The sequence below is a fragment of the Alligator sinensis genome, unplaced genomic scaffold (genome assembly GCF_000455745.1).
Source record: "Alligator sinensis unplaced genomic scaffold, ASM45574v1 scaffold420_1, whole genome shotgun sequence".
NCBI lineage: Eukaryota > Metazoa > Chordata > Crocodylia > Alligatoridae > Alligator > Alligator sinensis.
The window spans coordinates 342,318-359,862 of record NW_005842298.1 but is presented as its reverse complement, the minus strand read 5'-3'; the positions used below and the strand labels follow the sequence as shown (position 1 = coordinate 359,862).

The following is a 17,545-nucleotide window of genomic DNA, read 5'->3' as shown; positions in this document are numbered from 1 at the left end:
CGCCACTGCCAGCAGCTTCCCCCGCACCGCACCTCCGCTCACATGCGGTAACAGCCTCTAGCACCACTGCACCCTCATGCCCTGTGCCGCTTCCCCAGAGCAGAGGTGAGGGCAGCAGTGCCCCTCTGCAGGCCTCACATGCCTGCTTGGCTGGGGGGTGAGGGCTCGCATGCTGCGGCCACCATCACACCACCATGCCCTGCATCCCATGCAACTTTCACGCCACACCTTCCCCCCCCCCAGCCACAGGCAAGCGGTGCGGTGTGTGGCGGCAGTGGTGCAGCGGTGGCGGTGGCTGCCGTGTGTGACCTCCCCCTCCCTCCCCAGCCAGGCAGCATGTGTGTGGCCCATAGAGGGGCACTGCTGACCTTGCCCCTCTGGCTCTACTCCTGGGAGCAGGCACAGAATGAGCTGAGGTGGGGGGCTGGCAGTGCCCCTCACCCCTCTGCCACCACGCCCCAGGGCGCACTCTGTTCTACCCCCTCTCCCCACCTGCCCACCCTCTTGCCTGAGCTAAGAGAGGGGAAAGTGTTGGGGAAAGTCCCACCAGGAGTGCCTGCCAGCTGGCAGGCACTCCATGTCTTCCCCCAACACATCCTCGCTACCTCAGCCCCCAGCCAGCTACCCACCCAGCCCTGCCCCGCAACTCCCAAGCCCCAGTTACCTCCAGGAATGAAGAAGACTGATCCTCCTCCTGAGGCAGCCTCCAGTAAGTGATTGCATCGGGTCCCGCCCTTTCCCCCTCCCAAGCCCCAGTTACCTCCAGGAATGAAGAAGACTGATCCTCCTCCTGAGGCAGCCTCCAGTAAGTGATTGCATCGGGTCCCGCCCTTTCCCCCTCTCCCTTCCCCCTGGGCAGGGCTGGGGCTTTCCCACCCCTTTTGCAAACAGCTCTTGCAGGCTGGAACTCAGTCAGCCTGCAGAGCTCTTTGCAAAAGGGGGAAATCTGCGGGTTTCCCTGCTAAAAGGGAAAATCCATGTTTTCTCCAATTAAACTGTGAAATCCATGGTTTTTGTCCATTTTTCCATGGGAAATGGAAAACCCGTATCCCTGCACATCACCGTTCTTCTTACAGTGGAACAATATTTGAGGGCAGTTAAAGAGGAATGGAATGCAGCAAACTTTGCTTTTAGTGATAAGATGGTTCAGGGGATTTTAAAAAATAATTTATTACTCATTAAAACACACTGCTGAACTCGCAGGTGATAAACAAGAATAGGGCCACATACTCATTGCAAATGGCAGGAGAATAACAAGTTAAACCAATAAAAGCTGTCTTCCCCCCAAAATCCTTATCTGAAATTCTGCTATCTAAATGATCATGGAGAGGCTTGCAATCTGTCAGACCATGCTACTGAACTCCAGGGCTGGATCCAGACATGTAGGCACATGCAGTCTATGGCATCGCAAACCTTTTTGTGGTGCCACAAACCACACAACTGGCACATTAAAACATGCCATGAGCTGCAAATTTGCAGCGCTGGGGCAAAATTTGCTACTGGGAAATCCAAGTTGGAAAGAAAAAAAAAATCCGTGCAGTGCATGACACAGTAGTGTGCATCAGCCGACACAGAGGCTCAGTCCTCCCAGGAGATGCTCTGGCTACTGGCTAGAGTGTCTCTCCTCCTCTAGTTGCACCATGGCTCTTCCAGCACACCAGGAGCCAGGAGGAGTGGGAAAATGGTAGTTTCACAGAAGTGGGGCATTTGCTCCACACCAAAGCACATGTGCAGGGGTGTGCACAGTGTCAAAAAGTAGTGGCATAAATTTGTGCTGCTTTTTTTTTTGCCACTGCAAGCACGTGCCCCTGCATATGGAGACATGCCAAAACTGGATCAGCTGCACTTTGGGGCCACTCCCAAATCATCTTCCTCGTTTCCTTTTGAATAGTATCAGAGGACAATGCTCTAAAAGAGGACTATGGCCTTCCTTTTGAGCCAGGACATACTAAAGAAACGTTTAAGTGTTCCTTTATTTCCTGAGGAAGGACAATTTGTGCCCGAAAGCTTGTTCCAACTAGACAATTGGTCCATAAAAGATTTCACCCCCTGAATCATCATGGCCACAACATCACTCCAGCCCTAATACTTTCATTTCTTGGTAATTTTCACATCACCAATTGATAACTGTCTGCATTTAAGCTTTATATGTATGTGACTTTTCAGTCTTGATTTTGTGAAGTTTCTGCTTCTAAAGACCTGCACATTAACTTGTTGCTTTTGCTGCAGTTGTCCCTTCATTGCGGTGCCCAGGACAAATTTGGAAGAGAAGCTAAGAAAAAAATCCATTTGGATTCATATTATGTGAGAGCTCTGTTGGTTTTGTCCACATTGTTTCAACTGTGACTAAAATCATGTTCCAAAATAGCGAATGCTGTTAGGGAAGCTCTGTAGTATTTCATTTAGAGACAAAGTATATTAAGACTGCCCTTCCTATCCTAGGCCTACTCTGTGTGCTGTGGATTCCGCTTCTATAGATGGTGGTTGCAGGAGCACCTGAAGATGGAGACAGCATGTAATAGAGAGGTTCCTCCCTCTTTTCTCAGCCCTCTTCATTCAATTTTGCAAAAGCAGACATTAAAGAAGCACAACATATGAATGATCCTCTTGGCTCTGATGACTGTACAGAGAAAAAAAGGGGTGAATTCTTATAACAAAAACAAAAACCTTCCATTACATCTAGATCAGCCAAGGACTGAATGAACATGGAGCATAAGTTAACCTGGTATCCTCCGATGTGAGTCTGAAGCACGACAAAGCATGATGAGGCCTGCACAGTGATGACTCTGAAACTCATGCTAAGCTTGGGCCTACTCTCAAAAGTTAAAAGGCAGAATAATAATGCTAACTGCATATTGCAAGAGGATGTGAGTTCATGGCTAGGCCATCTAAGAAGGAATAATGAAGTATCTCTTCCAGCTTATCTTGCTATATTCAGAATGATTTCAAGCAGACTTCTAGGTATCTGGTGTATAACCATATGAAATGTCTATCCTTGATTAATTAGTATGTTAAATATTTCTTTTGTGACTAACTCGTGTTTATGTGCAGGAAGAGACATTCTCCATATGTAATAGATGTCTCCTCCTGATTTAGTGTTTCTCGTGGCTGTTAATCAGTTTCTTGATATATTTCAAACTGGATAACCTCTAGTTACCAAAGAAGGTAACTCATTCAAATTAAAAATTTCTGATAATCAGTAATGAGCAGGTTTTTCCTGTCAATTACTGCTTGGGACTCTTTCTTGATTTACACAACTAAAAGAATGCTTTGAAGATGCTAAACTAAGGGTATAAAAAGGCCATAAAACAGCAAACAGCATGCGCGCTTCAAGAGTGAGAAATCTCTCTCACACCAGTTGCTGATGCGCCTGACTTACTTGAGAAGTTGAAGAGAAACAGACCGCCTCTTCGTCGCCTGTTGGTGAGAAATCATAACCTTATAGCTAATTACTGCACTTTGATTTAGTTTGGGCTCACTTGACTTGATTTTAAATACTTGTAGTAAATAAAGCCTTTCTGTCACTCATCGAACGAGGTGTTGTGTCAATCCCTGGGCTAGTCTGGAATCCTAAGTTTTTATTGCTAACAACAGCTCCCCCCGCAGCAGTACCTGTCCTTTTAGTGGAGAACTTCTGTCCACAAGACTCTCCAATCTGCTATATTGTGCAATGCTAAAATCCCTCTAACCTTTATCTAATTTTACATTACTTTGTTTTCAAAATCATAACAGCTAAACATCAACACTAACTTTAACACTGTTAAAGTCCACATGTCAGTGAAAGGTCAGAATTACTTTTACTGATCTAACTGTAGCAGTTTCCATTCCTAGTAAGAAACAATCAAACAAGCTGTTCTCTGCTGAGAGTTATTGCTACATTTACAGCAGTGTTCCCCAAACTTTTGATACCTTGGGCACAGTTTTGGTGTAGATTAAAATTGGCGGCACACTTCACTCTTACACTCGTAGTGGTGACCAACCTTTTGGCCTCGTAGGCCAGATATGCAGTGGTGGGACAGGGCCCTGACCATGCTAGCCTTGATCTCCCACTGCATATCTGGCCCACCGGCCTAGGCCCAGTCCTGCCATGTGGGGCTGATGCAGCTGGAACCTGATCCTGCAATGTGGGGCTGGTGCACTTGGTGCCTGATTCTGCTGTGCAGTGCTTGCAAATTTGGTGATGGGGAGCAGTGCTAGTGTTAACTGCCACCCTTCCCCTATTACCCTGGGTGGTATAGGGGAGGCTGGGGCCAGCATTGGGCTTACCCCAGCAGCCTTACCTGGGGGCCTTCTGGGGCTGCAGCAACAGCAGCAATCCTGCTGCTTGGAGCCTGGCCAGTAGCTAGAGTGTGGGTCCGGCCAGCCAGGCTCCGGGTTTGAGTGGCACACACTGCCCCCAGGTGTGCCACTCTGTTTTTTTTTCCACAGGTTTTTCTGATCCCTGGATATCCAGGAGTCAACACCCCCCCCCACACACTGCTTCCTTGTAATGTGGAGAACAGCTGAACATGCAGTACATGGTGACACAGATGTCTGTAGCGCCACATACCACGTGGCTGTGCTTGTCTGGATATGGCCATACAATAGACATCCCTGAAATAAATGCACAACTAAATTAACTCTTGGAGTTTGCCAACCCTATTCATACATCTATATTAAAATAATGACAGAAGTCTCAAACAAATGGCAGCATTGTAGTTGCTATGAGGCCATCTACCATCCTGCATGTTATTTTTACATCATAAAAAAAATAAAACTAAGTCTCTCAGGAGGGTGATATCTTTTACTTCCAGACATAAAGCCACATATGTCAATATTATCTTTATTGGAAAAAAATACCGCAGGCGGCTTTGGATTAACTGATGAGTTCTCTAGACATATTCCATACTCATGCTTTGCAGTCAGACTTAAAAATAAAGCATTCCTGAAGACCTGGGCAATGAAAAACAGCTACTTGTTGTCAGGTAGATGGGCGATGCAGTTGAAATGAGAGCTGATCAGGAATTTTTCAGCTACATGTTTTTTGGCTAGAAAATGCTGATTTGTCTAAACTAACTTTTTTGAGGGCAATGTTCACTGAGAAAGATTTCTCATGTTAGAGAAAGAGAATAGCAATTTACCTGGAAGTCTGGTCACTCATCTGACATAAAGGAAACCTAGGCTCAGTTCTCTGCTCTGTGTGATTTAGACAAGGAACTTGAACCTGTCTCCCATACCCCAGTTCAATGTCCAGACCACTATTCTATCCTGGAGTTGGTGCCTCTTTCTGTTTGTTTTGTTTGGAGACTGGGGAGTAGGAGGGGGCAAAATATTTAGAAATGCCTTAGTGTAGTCTTAAAACAGAATCGTAAAATTACTAAAATCTCAAAGTATTACTGGATGGTAAAATAATTCCTTTCGTCAGAATTAGCACAGCTCTCAAAACACTAGAAGTACTTAAGTAATGTTTTTGAGCAGCTTAATAGCTCACTACACTCAAAACTGATGCTGTTTGAATTTTAAAGCGATCTTTATTTTTAAGTGGCAAAAATCCAAATATTCTTTCAGTATGCATTTTCTTTCTTCCCCTTCTTCCAACTACCCTGCTAAAGAAGAAATGCTTAAGTTGGCTGGCAGAAATTTAAATTTCTAATATTAGCTACTACTATAGCAACCTTCGTCACAGGATGTCAAAGCATTATACCTTTTTAATGAGTTCAATCTCCTCATTCCTCTAAAACAGGAAAGGATTATCATTATTTTAATGATAGGCTCAGTGATTATAACAGAAGTCAGTTTTCTGGTGCACAAAACCTAAGATACTTGCTCTCTACGTCAAGGATCAGTTCACTTCCCTGCAAATTGAGTTTTCTAACCAGGAAGGGCATCTTGAGACCCTCTGGGTCAAAATACAGGGAGGACATGGGGAGGGTGACATACTTGTGGGTTTCTACTATAGACCTCCCCACCAAGAGGAAGAACTTGATCGGGAATTCAATAGGGAACTAGTCAAGGCCACGCGGTCTCAGTGCATGATCATTATGGGGGACTTCAATTTCCCTGACATCTCTTGGGATGAGTGCATGGCCAAATCAGATAGGTCATGCAACTTTTTTGCTTGCATTGATGACCTCTACCTAACCCTGGAGGTCTATGGGCTGACTAGGGGAGAGGCATTGCTCAATCTGGTCCTGGCCAAACGGTATGACCTGGTGAGCAATCTGAGGATTGAGGGGAAGCTTGGTGACAGTGACCATGATTTTGTCACCTTCTCAGTTCACCAAAGAGTAGACAAATCCCTCAATAAAACTGAAATCCTTAACTTGGGGAAGGCTGACTTTCACAAACTCAGAGATTTGGCAAGTCAGGCAATTAGGGGCCATACCCCCCTAGATAAGGGAGTACATGAGAAATGGTCATCTCTCAATAACATAATACTTGAGGCACAGGGGAAAGCCATTCCATCTCACATGAAATGTAATCAACGGGCAAGGAAACCCCCTTGGCTGAACAAGAAACTGTTGGACCTCATTAAACTCAAAAGAGAAGCCTACTCCAGTTGGAAAATCACCAAAGAGGACTACTCAGCACTCACCTGCACCTGTAGGGAGTGGTCCAGAAAAGCCAAGGCACAAACCGAACTCAGGCTAGCTTTGGGGATCAAGGACAACAAAAAGTCCTTCAGATATGTGGGAAGTCGAAAAAAGAATGAAGATAGCATTGGGCCCCTGTAGGATCAAACAGGGCAGCTGACATCTGACGCCTAAGAAAAGGCCAATCTCCTAAGTGACTTTTTCACATCAGTTTTTCACCCTCCCAAGGGGATCATAGTGTCAGAAAGGACATGAACCATCCTAGGAGCAGGTGGCGGGCCCAAAATTGATGTGGATCAGATGAAGGAACACCTTGATAATCTGGACATTCACAAGTCTGCGGGCCCTGACAGAATGCACCCGAGAGTCTTGAAGGAGCTGGCAGACATTACTGCACCCTCCTTGGCAAAGATATTTGAAAATTTGTGGCACTTGGGCGAGGTCCCAGAAGACTAGAAAAGGGCCAACATAGTCCCTATCTTCAAGAAAGGGAGGAGGGATGGCTCGGGGAATTACAGACCAATCAGTCTGACATTCATCCCTGGAAAAATCCTAGGGAAAATTATCCAGGGATCCATGAACACCAGACTAACAGAAGGCAAGCTTCTGAAGGCCAGCCAACATGGCTTTGTGACTGGCAGGTCTTGCCTGACCAATCTCATCTCCTTCCATGACCAGGTGACACGAGCCCTGGACAAGGGAGATGATGTGGATGTCATATATCTGGATTTCAAGAAAGCCTTTGACCTAATTCCCCATGATGTCCTCGTGGCTAAGCTGGGGAACTGTGGCCTTGTTCATCTTAAGATCCAATGGCTAGGTAACTGGCTACAGGGTAGGACCCAAAGAGTACTAGTTGATGGGACCAAATCAACGTGGTGCAGAGTGAGCAGTGGAGTCCCTCAGGGCTTGGTACTTGGGCCGGTACTCTTTAATATCCTTCATTAACGATCTGGAGTCGGGAGACAGGTGCAAACTGGCAAAGTTCGCAAATGACACCAAATTATGGGGGAAGGCAGTCACACCGCAGAATAGGCTGGGATACAGACCGACTTGGACACGCTCTCAAGGGGGGCTGACCAAAACCAGAGGGTCTTCAATGTTGAGAAGTGTAGGGTGCTTCACCTCGGTAGGAAAAACTCTCAACACACTTACAAGCTCGGCAATGCTATGTTTGCTAGCACCATCACCAAAAGAGACTTGGGGGTCTTGATTGACCACAAAATTAATATGAGTCACTAATGCGATGCTGTGGCTGGCAAAGCAAACCAAACTCTGGTGTGCATCTACCGATTCATCTCAAGTAAAACCAGGGACGTCATCCTCCCACTTTACTTGGCCTTGGTGAGGCCACAGCTGGAGTACTGCATCCAGTTTTGGGCCCCCCACTTCAGGAAGGATGTGGAAAAGCTTGACAGAGTCCAGAGGAGAGCCACTCATATGATCTAATGTCTGGAGGGCAGGCCATACAAGAACAGGCTGAGGGATTTGGGACTCTTCAGTCTGGAAAAGAGAAGGCTCAGGGGTGACTTGGTAGCAGCCTACAATTATATAAGAGGTGTACATCAGGAGCTGGGAGAACTGTTCACCAGAGCTCCCCCAAGGAATAACAAGGTCTAATGGCCACAAACTCCAGGAAGGCCAATTTAGACTAGACATAAGAAAAAAGTTCTTTATGATGCAAGTGTCCAGGGTCTGGAACAGACTCCTGCCAGAGGTGGTGCAAACACCTACTTTGGACTCTTTCAGAAAATGTCTGGATATTATTCTTGCTTGGATCACTTGATCCCAGCTGACTGCCTGCCTATGTTGGTGGGGCTGGACTCAATGATCTCACAAGGTCCCTTCCAGCCCCTAATGTCTATGAAATCTATGAAGATTATTGGAGCCTAGGGTTTCAAATTTGCCATCCTGTGCTCTAGTCTTTTAAAAAAAATAACATAATGTTTAGTATGAACCAGTCTAGTGGGCATGTTAGAACTGGCCTGAAAACACACACACACACACACACACACACACACACACACACACACACACGGTTTAGTTCATCGTTGTGCATGCTATAATTTCTTGAGATAAGAAAGTGTTCTACCTGGATTACACCTACACAGCCTCTTAGGCACCGAGTACCTTTTGTCCTCCAGCCTGGCTACTGAAATGCTTTGTTCTGAAGCTGGCAAGCAACACTATCTACTGCCTGCCTGGGACAAGTAAATTACAATGTGAAAGGAAGCTAGACATGCCTTGTTAAGTGCAGGGATTGTGCCTTTAAGAATGTCTCCAAAATGACTGCTGCTTTGTCCACTTCCAGAACCTTGGAGAGCTGAAGAACGTTCTACTGAATATTCATACAAACATTTCATTGGAAAGAAATGTCCAGAGTATTCTATTCCATCAGCATGTAATTTCAGATGTCGGTCTGGGTTAAGTGGCAGCCAGGCCAAGATGATAAACCAGCTAAGGAATGAATTGTGCAGTTTTGTCAATAAGGAAGAGAAAGACTTAATTCTTTATTATGAGTCTAGTATTAAAAGGGTCCCATCTCATATGGAATGTTTATCAATACAGCACATAAAACAGAGAATTATGTTATAAATCAATTTCCTTCTCCAGCAGGGTGAAATTAGTGAGGGGTATTATACACATATAATGAAACAGTTATCTACTACATTATTTTTCTCTCTGTTCAAGCTCATTGTTCCTTCTCAGATGCCTGTTCAGAGCTTTATACTCTGGTGCCATCATAGATTTTCCAAGAAATCCATAAAAGGCATACTGCCATTTAACAGGCAGCACCCATTGTCAATATCTGAGTCAAAACTGAAACAGCAAGAACAAAGAAAGATGGCCATGTCCAAGACACTCAACTGAGGCTCAAGGTCGGAGGGAAATGTTATTTTAGTTCCCAGGTGTGCCACAGAATCACTAGATGACTGTGGCCATGCACATTAATTTCTTGGTATACACTATCATGTGTCTCAGAGTGATGAAAATTATTCATCAGTCTCCTATGTACAGTGATGGGGTGATGGTGCTCTGTAGCAGGGCACTAAGGTGCCTGCTACTTGGAGAGCTGGGATAACCCCTCAGGTGCCAGTTGCTGAGGCAACTGGAGGGAACTAATGACTCACACCTGTCTAGCCAGCTGACAAGAAGGGGCAGGGCCTGGCTCCTATATAAACCACAGGCAGGAGGCCAGGGGGGAGTTCCCTACCAGCAGCCAAGGAGAAAAGAGCTCTCGGTCATGGAAGAGAGGAGAAGCCGGAGGCAGGAGCAACGTCTGACACTGCTGAGAGATAAAGGATCTCTGGTAGGCTTGAGCATGATTATAGCCGGGTGGCTTCTGTTTGTGTTGTAGCCAAAGGGGCTTGTGTTTGTGTTGCTATTTGTTACACCAGTGGTTTGGGTGAGGCTATTAGGCATTGGAGGAGGCCTCATAGGGGATTCACAGTGGTGTGGGGACCCCAGCGCCAGTGAGGGCGCAGCATTCGGGGTGCACAGACTCCAGCTCCAGAGAGGGGCAGTTGAGAAGCCCCAGAGAGAGGGCATTGCTGAGAAGCCCCAGTGCGGGCGTGGTGAGCCCCAGAGAAGGGGGCATTGCTGAGAAGCCCCAGTGTGGGCGTGCTGAGCCCTGAGAGAGGGCGGCATTACTGAGAAGGCCCCTGAGAGAGGGCAGCATTACTGAGAAGGCCCCAGAGGAGGGCAGCATTACTGAGAAGGCCTGGAGAGCGGGCGCAGAGAGAGAGAGAGAGACATGGGATTGCGGAGAGCCCGAGTGCTAGAGAGGGCACGGTGAGAGAGAGAGAGAGAGAGACCTAACAACGTCCGCTACATTTGCGAGGCTTGGGGCGTGGTACAGGGGTGGTTGGAGCCATGCATAGCCCATAAGGCTGGAGTGTACAGGAACACTCACTACCATAGAAGACCTAAAGATAACAGGAGAACCGTGGACAAGCAGACGAAGGGCAGCCTCCCTATAAAATATATAAGATCAAAGTCGTGGCGGGCGAGAATTAGAGGGGGCTAGTCAGCAGCCTGGACACGGGAAAGGAGGCGGCAGGGGAGAGCACGGTGACCCCGGACTGCCCTCCTGTTACATGCTCTCAGTACCAAGAGGCACACAGAAAGCTTGCAGATGCAAGTCTGTACTGTTTGTCTCAACTGGACACCAACATAGAAGATTCCTGTGACTCGTATGAAGGGGTGGTAAAGGTAGTCTGGTGCAGAGGGAAGGAAGCATGAGTTCACCAGTGTGAAATGTCCTATTTTGGCATTTTCAAGGAATAGGAGTTGCCAGGAGGCCTGCCTAGGCACTAATTGCAGCTGCAAATGTGCTGATAAGAATAGAGTTAATTTCATTTCCACAGCTGTTGGTTTTCTTCCCTCCCTCCTGTTTCCTCAAGGTGTTTCTGTTCCTCTGTAGTTGAGGCTCATTGTATATGACGATGGCCTTTTCATCCTCCTTATCCACCACAGAAGCATCTCATTCAGTGGACTGGTGTGTGGCATTTAAGTATCTGTAACCTGGGCTTTGATCTCATTTGGAGGTAGTTTGTGACAAGGACACAGCTGCTGAAAACCAACTGCTGGTCCTGTGAGGCTGCCAGTCAGCCACTGGGCTCCTCCTCTTGCTGTGAAGTTGTACATCTCTGGGTCAGAAAAGGATAAGCAAGATTTAAAACGTATTCAAAGGAAACTTGAAACATAAAACTTGACAGCATCATACAGTCAACTAAGGCTAGGTATCTAACTAACTCAGTTCTCTTGGGTTCCCTACCAATCTTGGATGTGGTCTTTATATATTTTCAGGCACACACATGACAACACAACAAAATGTTTTCCACTCTGCCACTGTGAACATCTGGAAGACTGGATGAAGCACTTTTAAATTCAGGCCTTAGAAAGTATTGCAGGTAAACACATTTTTGTTTTTGTTTGTTTTTTTTCCCAGAAGGGCAAGGATGGGGTTCACGAGTTTCTGAGTACAGAAGTGCTCTTTTTTAGACAAAACTTTGGAGTTACTTCAACAGAAGGTTTTGGAATGGCTACTTGCAGACAATGTTGACTGATCATAAGATCACATACCGAAGAATCATTTTACAGCTTTCACCTGGAAGCTGGTTGCTATATTTTAAGCCTGCTGAAACCTTTAACAGCTTAGAATGAGGACTAGATGGATCAAGAACATAATTGTGTCCAATGAGCAAAGCTATACCTCTGAATCTGATACATACATTATAGAGGACATGGCTCATGGCTGGGGAATGAACCAAGCAAAGAGCTATTTACAAATTCTGTAATGAGATTTTTATGTGTTTACAATACGGACTATCCACAATTTTCAATGGCAAAACCCAAGCCATTACTGTAAACTGAAGCTATCTGTATATATTAGTGAAATTAAAGGAATTAAATATATATTTTTAACTTAAGTTCATGATAGATTGACTCTAGCATGAGGCTATTGCAGCCAGCAAGCACATGCTCACTGCCTCTATTGTAACTGGTTTTTAAATTATATGTCAATGATTACCATTTCAGCAGTACAGTAGGTGACATGGTCATGATGCTGACAAGAGTGCCGGGAACCCGTTCCTGTGTGCTTTGAAGAGGCCTTTGGTAAACATGATGAAAATGTGGCAACAAGCCAGAGTGATAACAGCCACAGTCATCTGCTCGCGCCAGATGCTCCATGCTATAGAAGTAGTAACAAGGACAGGTCCCAACCACCTACAGGCCGGTTGGGACAGCATCAGGCTGGTCACTATCAATAATTCTGCAACCAATCTCTCCTTCTCTGTCTCTTACGCCTGTACAACACATACATGCACACATGGACATGCTTACACACACACACACACACACACACACACACACACACACACACACACACACACTTTCAACAGAAAAACAGTTCCTTACTTTCAGACTGCTGATGGGAGTTTTTGCTGACCACCATCCCATTTTACATTCTTCACAATTTCTCTCCATTCATCTCCTCAGACAGCCCACAGCTATAAAAAAGATATAACACTATACCTGCATCTCTTTCCTCCCCCAAAGTCTCCTTCTCCATCATGTAGAGAGATCCATTCTGCTCAGTGACCTGACGGTTGTTTTCAGGGGGCAGTGAATCTGGTCCAGTTCTCAAAGGACTTGTGCCCTCCAACTGCTAATGATGCTGGTGGGTAGTTGAATGAATATCATGTTTTATTGGTCTGGCAGAAATCTGCACCTCTTGTTGCTCACTTTTTTTTTTTTCTTTCAGAGATAGACCAAGATGTATTTATGAAGTCGTCTTGCTCCAGTGTTCCGTCAGGGCCCTGGTTTCAGTTTGGCATGAAATAATTTTGATAAAAGCTAATGCTAGTTATACTGAGAAATGGATGATGACCGAGCTGGGTGAAAGATGATGTTGGCTATTTTTAACCAGGGTGCCAGCTCTTGCTTGCCTAGTTTTGCACTTCGTGGTGGCTGTACTACAGAGGAAGACAGATACCAAGGTGCTCATCCTGTATGCATGTCCAGGAAGCGGGTATAAAGTACGTAGTGTGCCAGAAAGTCCCGAGAAATGGCTCCATGCAGTACAAAGGGATGTCCTCCTGCAGAGTGAACTGGTGACCCCATTGATACAACTATTGTTAGCTGACTCAGCTGCACAGCAGTCGGACAGTATCATTATCTAGTTCCACCCAGACAACTGTACGATAGCCTGGCCCGTAAGCATGACTGAAATAGACTGGCAGTAAGCTGGGCAACCATGTGCTGGTGGTAGAGTGCATACACGGACATGAACTACAGGCAGAAGTCACCGCTTTAAACCTGTTCAAAAGACAATGATGCTGTGCAACCCATAGAGGATTCCTGTTGCAAGAAAACCTACGCCCTCATGATTTCCTTTGAATGCAGAAAGGATAGCTCAGAGCTCCCAATGCATCAGGGCTGGGGGCAGCAACAATCCTGGGACAACAGCAACAGGCATCTGTTCAGTCCCATAAGGGAGGCAAATTGAAAGTTATCTGAATAACAGGTGAGGAAGACTTACCTATCAAGGTATGAAATACAGCAGCCACAGCACCAGCTACAACCATACACAAAACAGCTTTGGTCCTGTCTCGCTTGCTATTCACAAATACCAGGCCCACATTCTTGAAGTCACTCATTGGACCCGTGAAGAACTTCATTAGAGAGTAAGCTAGCCCATAGCTGGCCAACATTTCCACAGCATCTTCCTTGACAGCTGCGATACCCCTGTTCAATGCCTGTTGAAACAGATTTTTAAAAAAATCACACACAAGAAAATACTTTAATGAAGACAGCCTCTAGAACTTATGCTCAAGAGAAAAAAAATAACCTCTAGTCTGTTCCCAAAGAAACTAAAACCATAGCTTATCAACAAGTTAAAATGATTCTTGAGTTTCCCCCATGTGGTTTCCATGTACTGTTTGTCACGGCTTATTTTGTGCATATGCATCACAAGACAGATCTCACTGTCCCAATTTAACACAGAAAGCAAAGCTAGAGAGAACTTAAATAAATGATTTTTAAGGAATTTAAATAAAATGATAGTTTCAAAAGCATTCAGTAAGGATCCAATATAGAAGTCCCTCTTTTCCTTTTTTGGAACAGTGCCATTCATTATGCTAGGGATCGCCAGTCCAGGGTTTATGCATCATTTAAGTCCTACTTGAAGCCTTAGGTATGACTGAGCTAGTGCCTAGTCATTTTTAACCTGTTGCATGGAAAGCTGAAGTTTACCCTGTGCAAATATCCTGAATATGCACGTTATGGTGCAGTGAAATTACTGGAGCTTAAAATCTCTTTCAGTGTAAAAGGACTTTCATTAAATTTCTCTTGAACAAGCGTGGACCCCTAATTCCACATTTAGTTTACTATGAAACTAGGCTAGTTGTGCATATAGCCAAATATACTGTTACTTCTTCCATGTGTCCAATGTGTTCTGGATTCTGCACTTAGTTCATAGGTAAAATTCATACAGCTTCTTAACAAGATATAATACCTGTGTTTCAAGCTGTTATTTTGAATGGCCTAACAAATACCTTAAGTGAAATGTTTCCACCTGCCCTTGAATTACCGATAATTAAACTAATTATCCCCATAACTGAACTGAACCAAGAGAAAAATGCAATAACACTTTCTTCAGAAGACCCACAATACTCCCACCAAACAAGCCTCAGATGCATTGATTAAATATGAAAGATAAATTCTATCCTCTGTGTTGTAATAGCAATCTTATAATTTATTCAGCAGCAAGCATGAAATATGACTTATTTTTGCAATACAAGACTAACCAGGAATATCACCCCCACTCACACTGCCTCCACAAAAAGTTGTACTGTTTCATTTTAGTATACCATCCGGATCACTGCTTTATCTGAAGGAACAAGCCGAAGTGTTATCAGTGGAAGAGGATGAAGTCTTTGCATTTCAGTCTGCACTGCTTCTATAAAGTACCTTTTCATCTTTTGGGAACAACACAGAGAACACAAATCCCACTGACTTCAACAGGAGCTGCATCCCCACACTGGGAGTCAACATTTAATATATAGTACAGCCCTTCCCTTTCAATCTCCCTGTCAAACCTGCCTTTATGATGCTCTGAACTAAGTAAAGCAAATGAGGACTCATACAATAAGTTTTCAGCCTTCTTGCTCTCATTTGTTCTTCACCCAGTAAAATTACCTTATTCCATATTATATTTTACCTGACTCCCAAATTCTTCCCACAGATGAAAGGTGAGAATGACCCTCCTCCTTTTGGATAGGCCTTGATCTTCCAGGGGATTTATATGCATACTTTTTCATGTTGCAACACACCACAGATTCGACATATCGGAGCAGACTCAGCTTGCATGTGGAGCACACTTGATTAGTTGATTCACACTGCGCTGCATTGCGTGCAGTTGTATAAGTGGTAAAATGCACGTTAGCGCACAGAAAATGGCAGCGGTGCACTTATGAACTAAACACCTTTGATGACCCCCCGGGCTCCCTGCCAGTTCTGGAGCTGCTCTGACCTGGCTCAATGTGCTGTAGTCCCAAGTGCATGTGTAAATGCGGTGCAGAGCCATTTTGCCCTCAGCCCCTCAAGTCTGTTCCCATGCTACAAAACTCAATGCAGAGCCCAAAGCATATTGACACAGTTTATTGCTATGCCTTAATATGCATGTGTAGATGTGCCCAGTGAGAAGAAGAGCACTGGGAAAGGCATGGTCTCAAGATTCTGACACTGGTTACTGTACAAATGTCTCTACAGTAAGAGAGAATTCACTCCTTTTGCAGCGCTGAAGTCAATAGGATTACAGGGAATGAATTGGGCCTATAACTGCCCCTCTGTGAGTTCTCTACATTAACTGGAAACAAGATTGACTTTGGAGCAGGAGTCCCATTCCCTTCCATCTTAATTATTGAACTCATATATTTTCTCTGTGAACAACCTACACCAAAATAGATGTGCATAAGCTATCATGGTATTTACAGTACCCTGTGCAGCACCACATAGCGTAAACTGGCCTAAAGCCAAAGGCCGCTATAGGCAGAATGCTGCTATTAATTTATCCTGATGAATAACAGCTGACTGACAAGATGATATCCCCTGGAGGCTAGCCCTGAAAATAGCAATACCAAATACGCAAATCAGCAAAAAACAAAAACACAAAAAACAAACAAACAAAAAAAAAACAAGAAGAAAAAAAAAGCCCCCCACCAACCTTTATGTGTGATGGCCACTTGGCAAAATTTATAGTAAATATAATCTCTTACTGGCCCCTCAGTTTTGGTAGCTCCACGTGGACAAACCACTTATTCTGGTTGGTATCTCTCAGCATTTTCTTTTTTTTTTCATTTTTACTTTAAAGACATGGTGGGAGGGACTATTCATTTGCATTTGCCATAGCTGACACAATAACTCCTAGGTATCCTTCCCCACCCTGCACATCTTTTCATACTATGGCTCACCTAAGATGCTGATCTTGTGTGATATTTTACACCCTTAGCTCAACAAGGAAACCCTGAATCTTGGAGAGTTAAGTCCATGTATTTTATGAATCATAAAAAATGGGACTGGAGATCATTTAATCCAATCCGCTTTTCAAGGCAGAACCATCCCTGACAAAGATATTTGTCTAACCTGCTCTTAAACACTTAACCACCATGAGAGTTAGACAGTGCTTCCTGATAAAGCTAAATTGTTGTATAATTTAACTCCATTACAGAAGAGTAGATTGTCTTTTTTTATAATGATCTTTTTGTCTTTGACTGTTATCATATCCTCCCTCGGTCTTTCATAGATTTCATAGACATTAGGGCTGGAAGGGACCTCGGAAGATCATCGAGTCCAGCCCCCTGCCCAAAGGGCAGGAAGTCAGCTGGGGTCATAGGATCCCAGCAAGATAAGCATCCAGTTTCATCTTGAAGCTGTTCAATGAAGGCGCTTGAACCACCTCCGGTGGCAGGCTGTTCCAGACCTTGGGGGCTCGGACAGTAAAGAAATTCTTCCTTATGTCCAGCCTGAAACGATCTTGAAGTAGTTTGTGACCATTTGACCTCGTCATCCCTTGGGGCGCTCTGGTGAACAAACGTTCCCCCAGATACTGGTGGTCACCCCTGATAAACTTGTAGGTGGCCATCAGATCACCCCTGAGCCTGCGCTTTTTCAGGCTAAAGAGCCCCAGAGCTCTCCGCCTGTCATCGTAGGGTCTGCTTCCCTGACCTCTGATCATGCGCGTGGCTCTTCTCTGGACTCTCTCAAGCTTCTCCACATCCTTTTTGAATTGTGGAGCCCAAAACTGGACACAGTACTCCAGCTGCGGCCTCACTAAGGCCGAGTACAGGGGGAGAATGACGTCCCAGGATTTGCTTGAGAGACGTCCCGGGATTTGCTTGAGACGTCCCGGGATTTGCTTGAGATCATCGAGTCTGACCCCCTGCATAGGCAGGGAAGAGTGCTGGGTG

At 45.0% G+C, this 17,545-nt stretch overlaps 1 protein-coding gene across 5 annotated transcripts in view; it reads right to left on the bottom strand.

The window, feature by feature from the left end:
* The window catches only part of ANKH (ANKH inorganic pyrophosphate transport regulator), a 169,373-nt gene that overhangs the window by 54,850 nt on the left and 96,978 nt on the right, over positions 1 to 17,545 (bottom strand). For 4 of the 5 annotated variants that reach the window (XM_025209629.1, XM_025209630.1, XM_006028234.3 and 1 more), the window contains one exon: positions 13,618 to 13,834. In XM_025209629.1, the coding sequence (XP_025065414.1) occupies positions 13,618 to 13,789 (172 nt within the window). In that variant the 5' untranslated portion in view covers positions 13,790 to 13,834. Of the gene's footprint in view, positions 1 to 12,611; positions 13,598 to 13,617; positions 13,835 to 17,545 lie in introns of those variants that run through there. The other variant, XM_025209631.1, reaches the window with a different exon arrangement.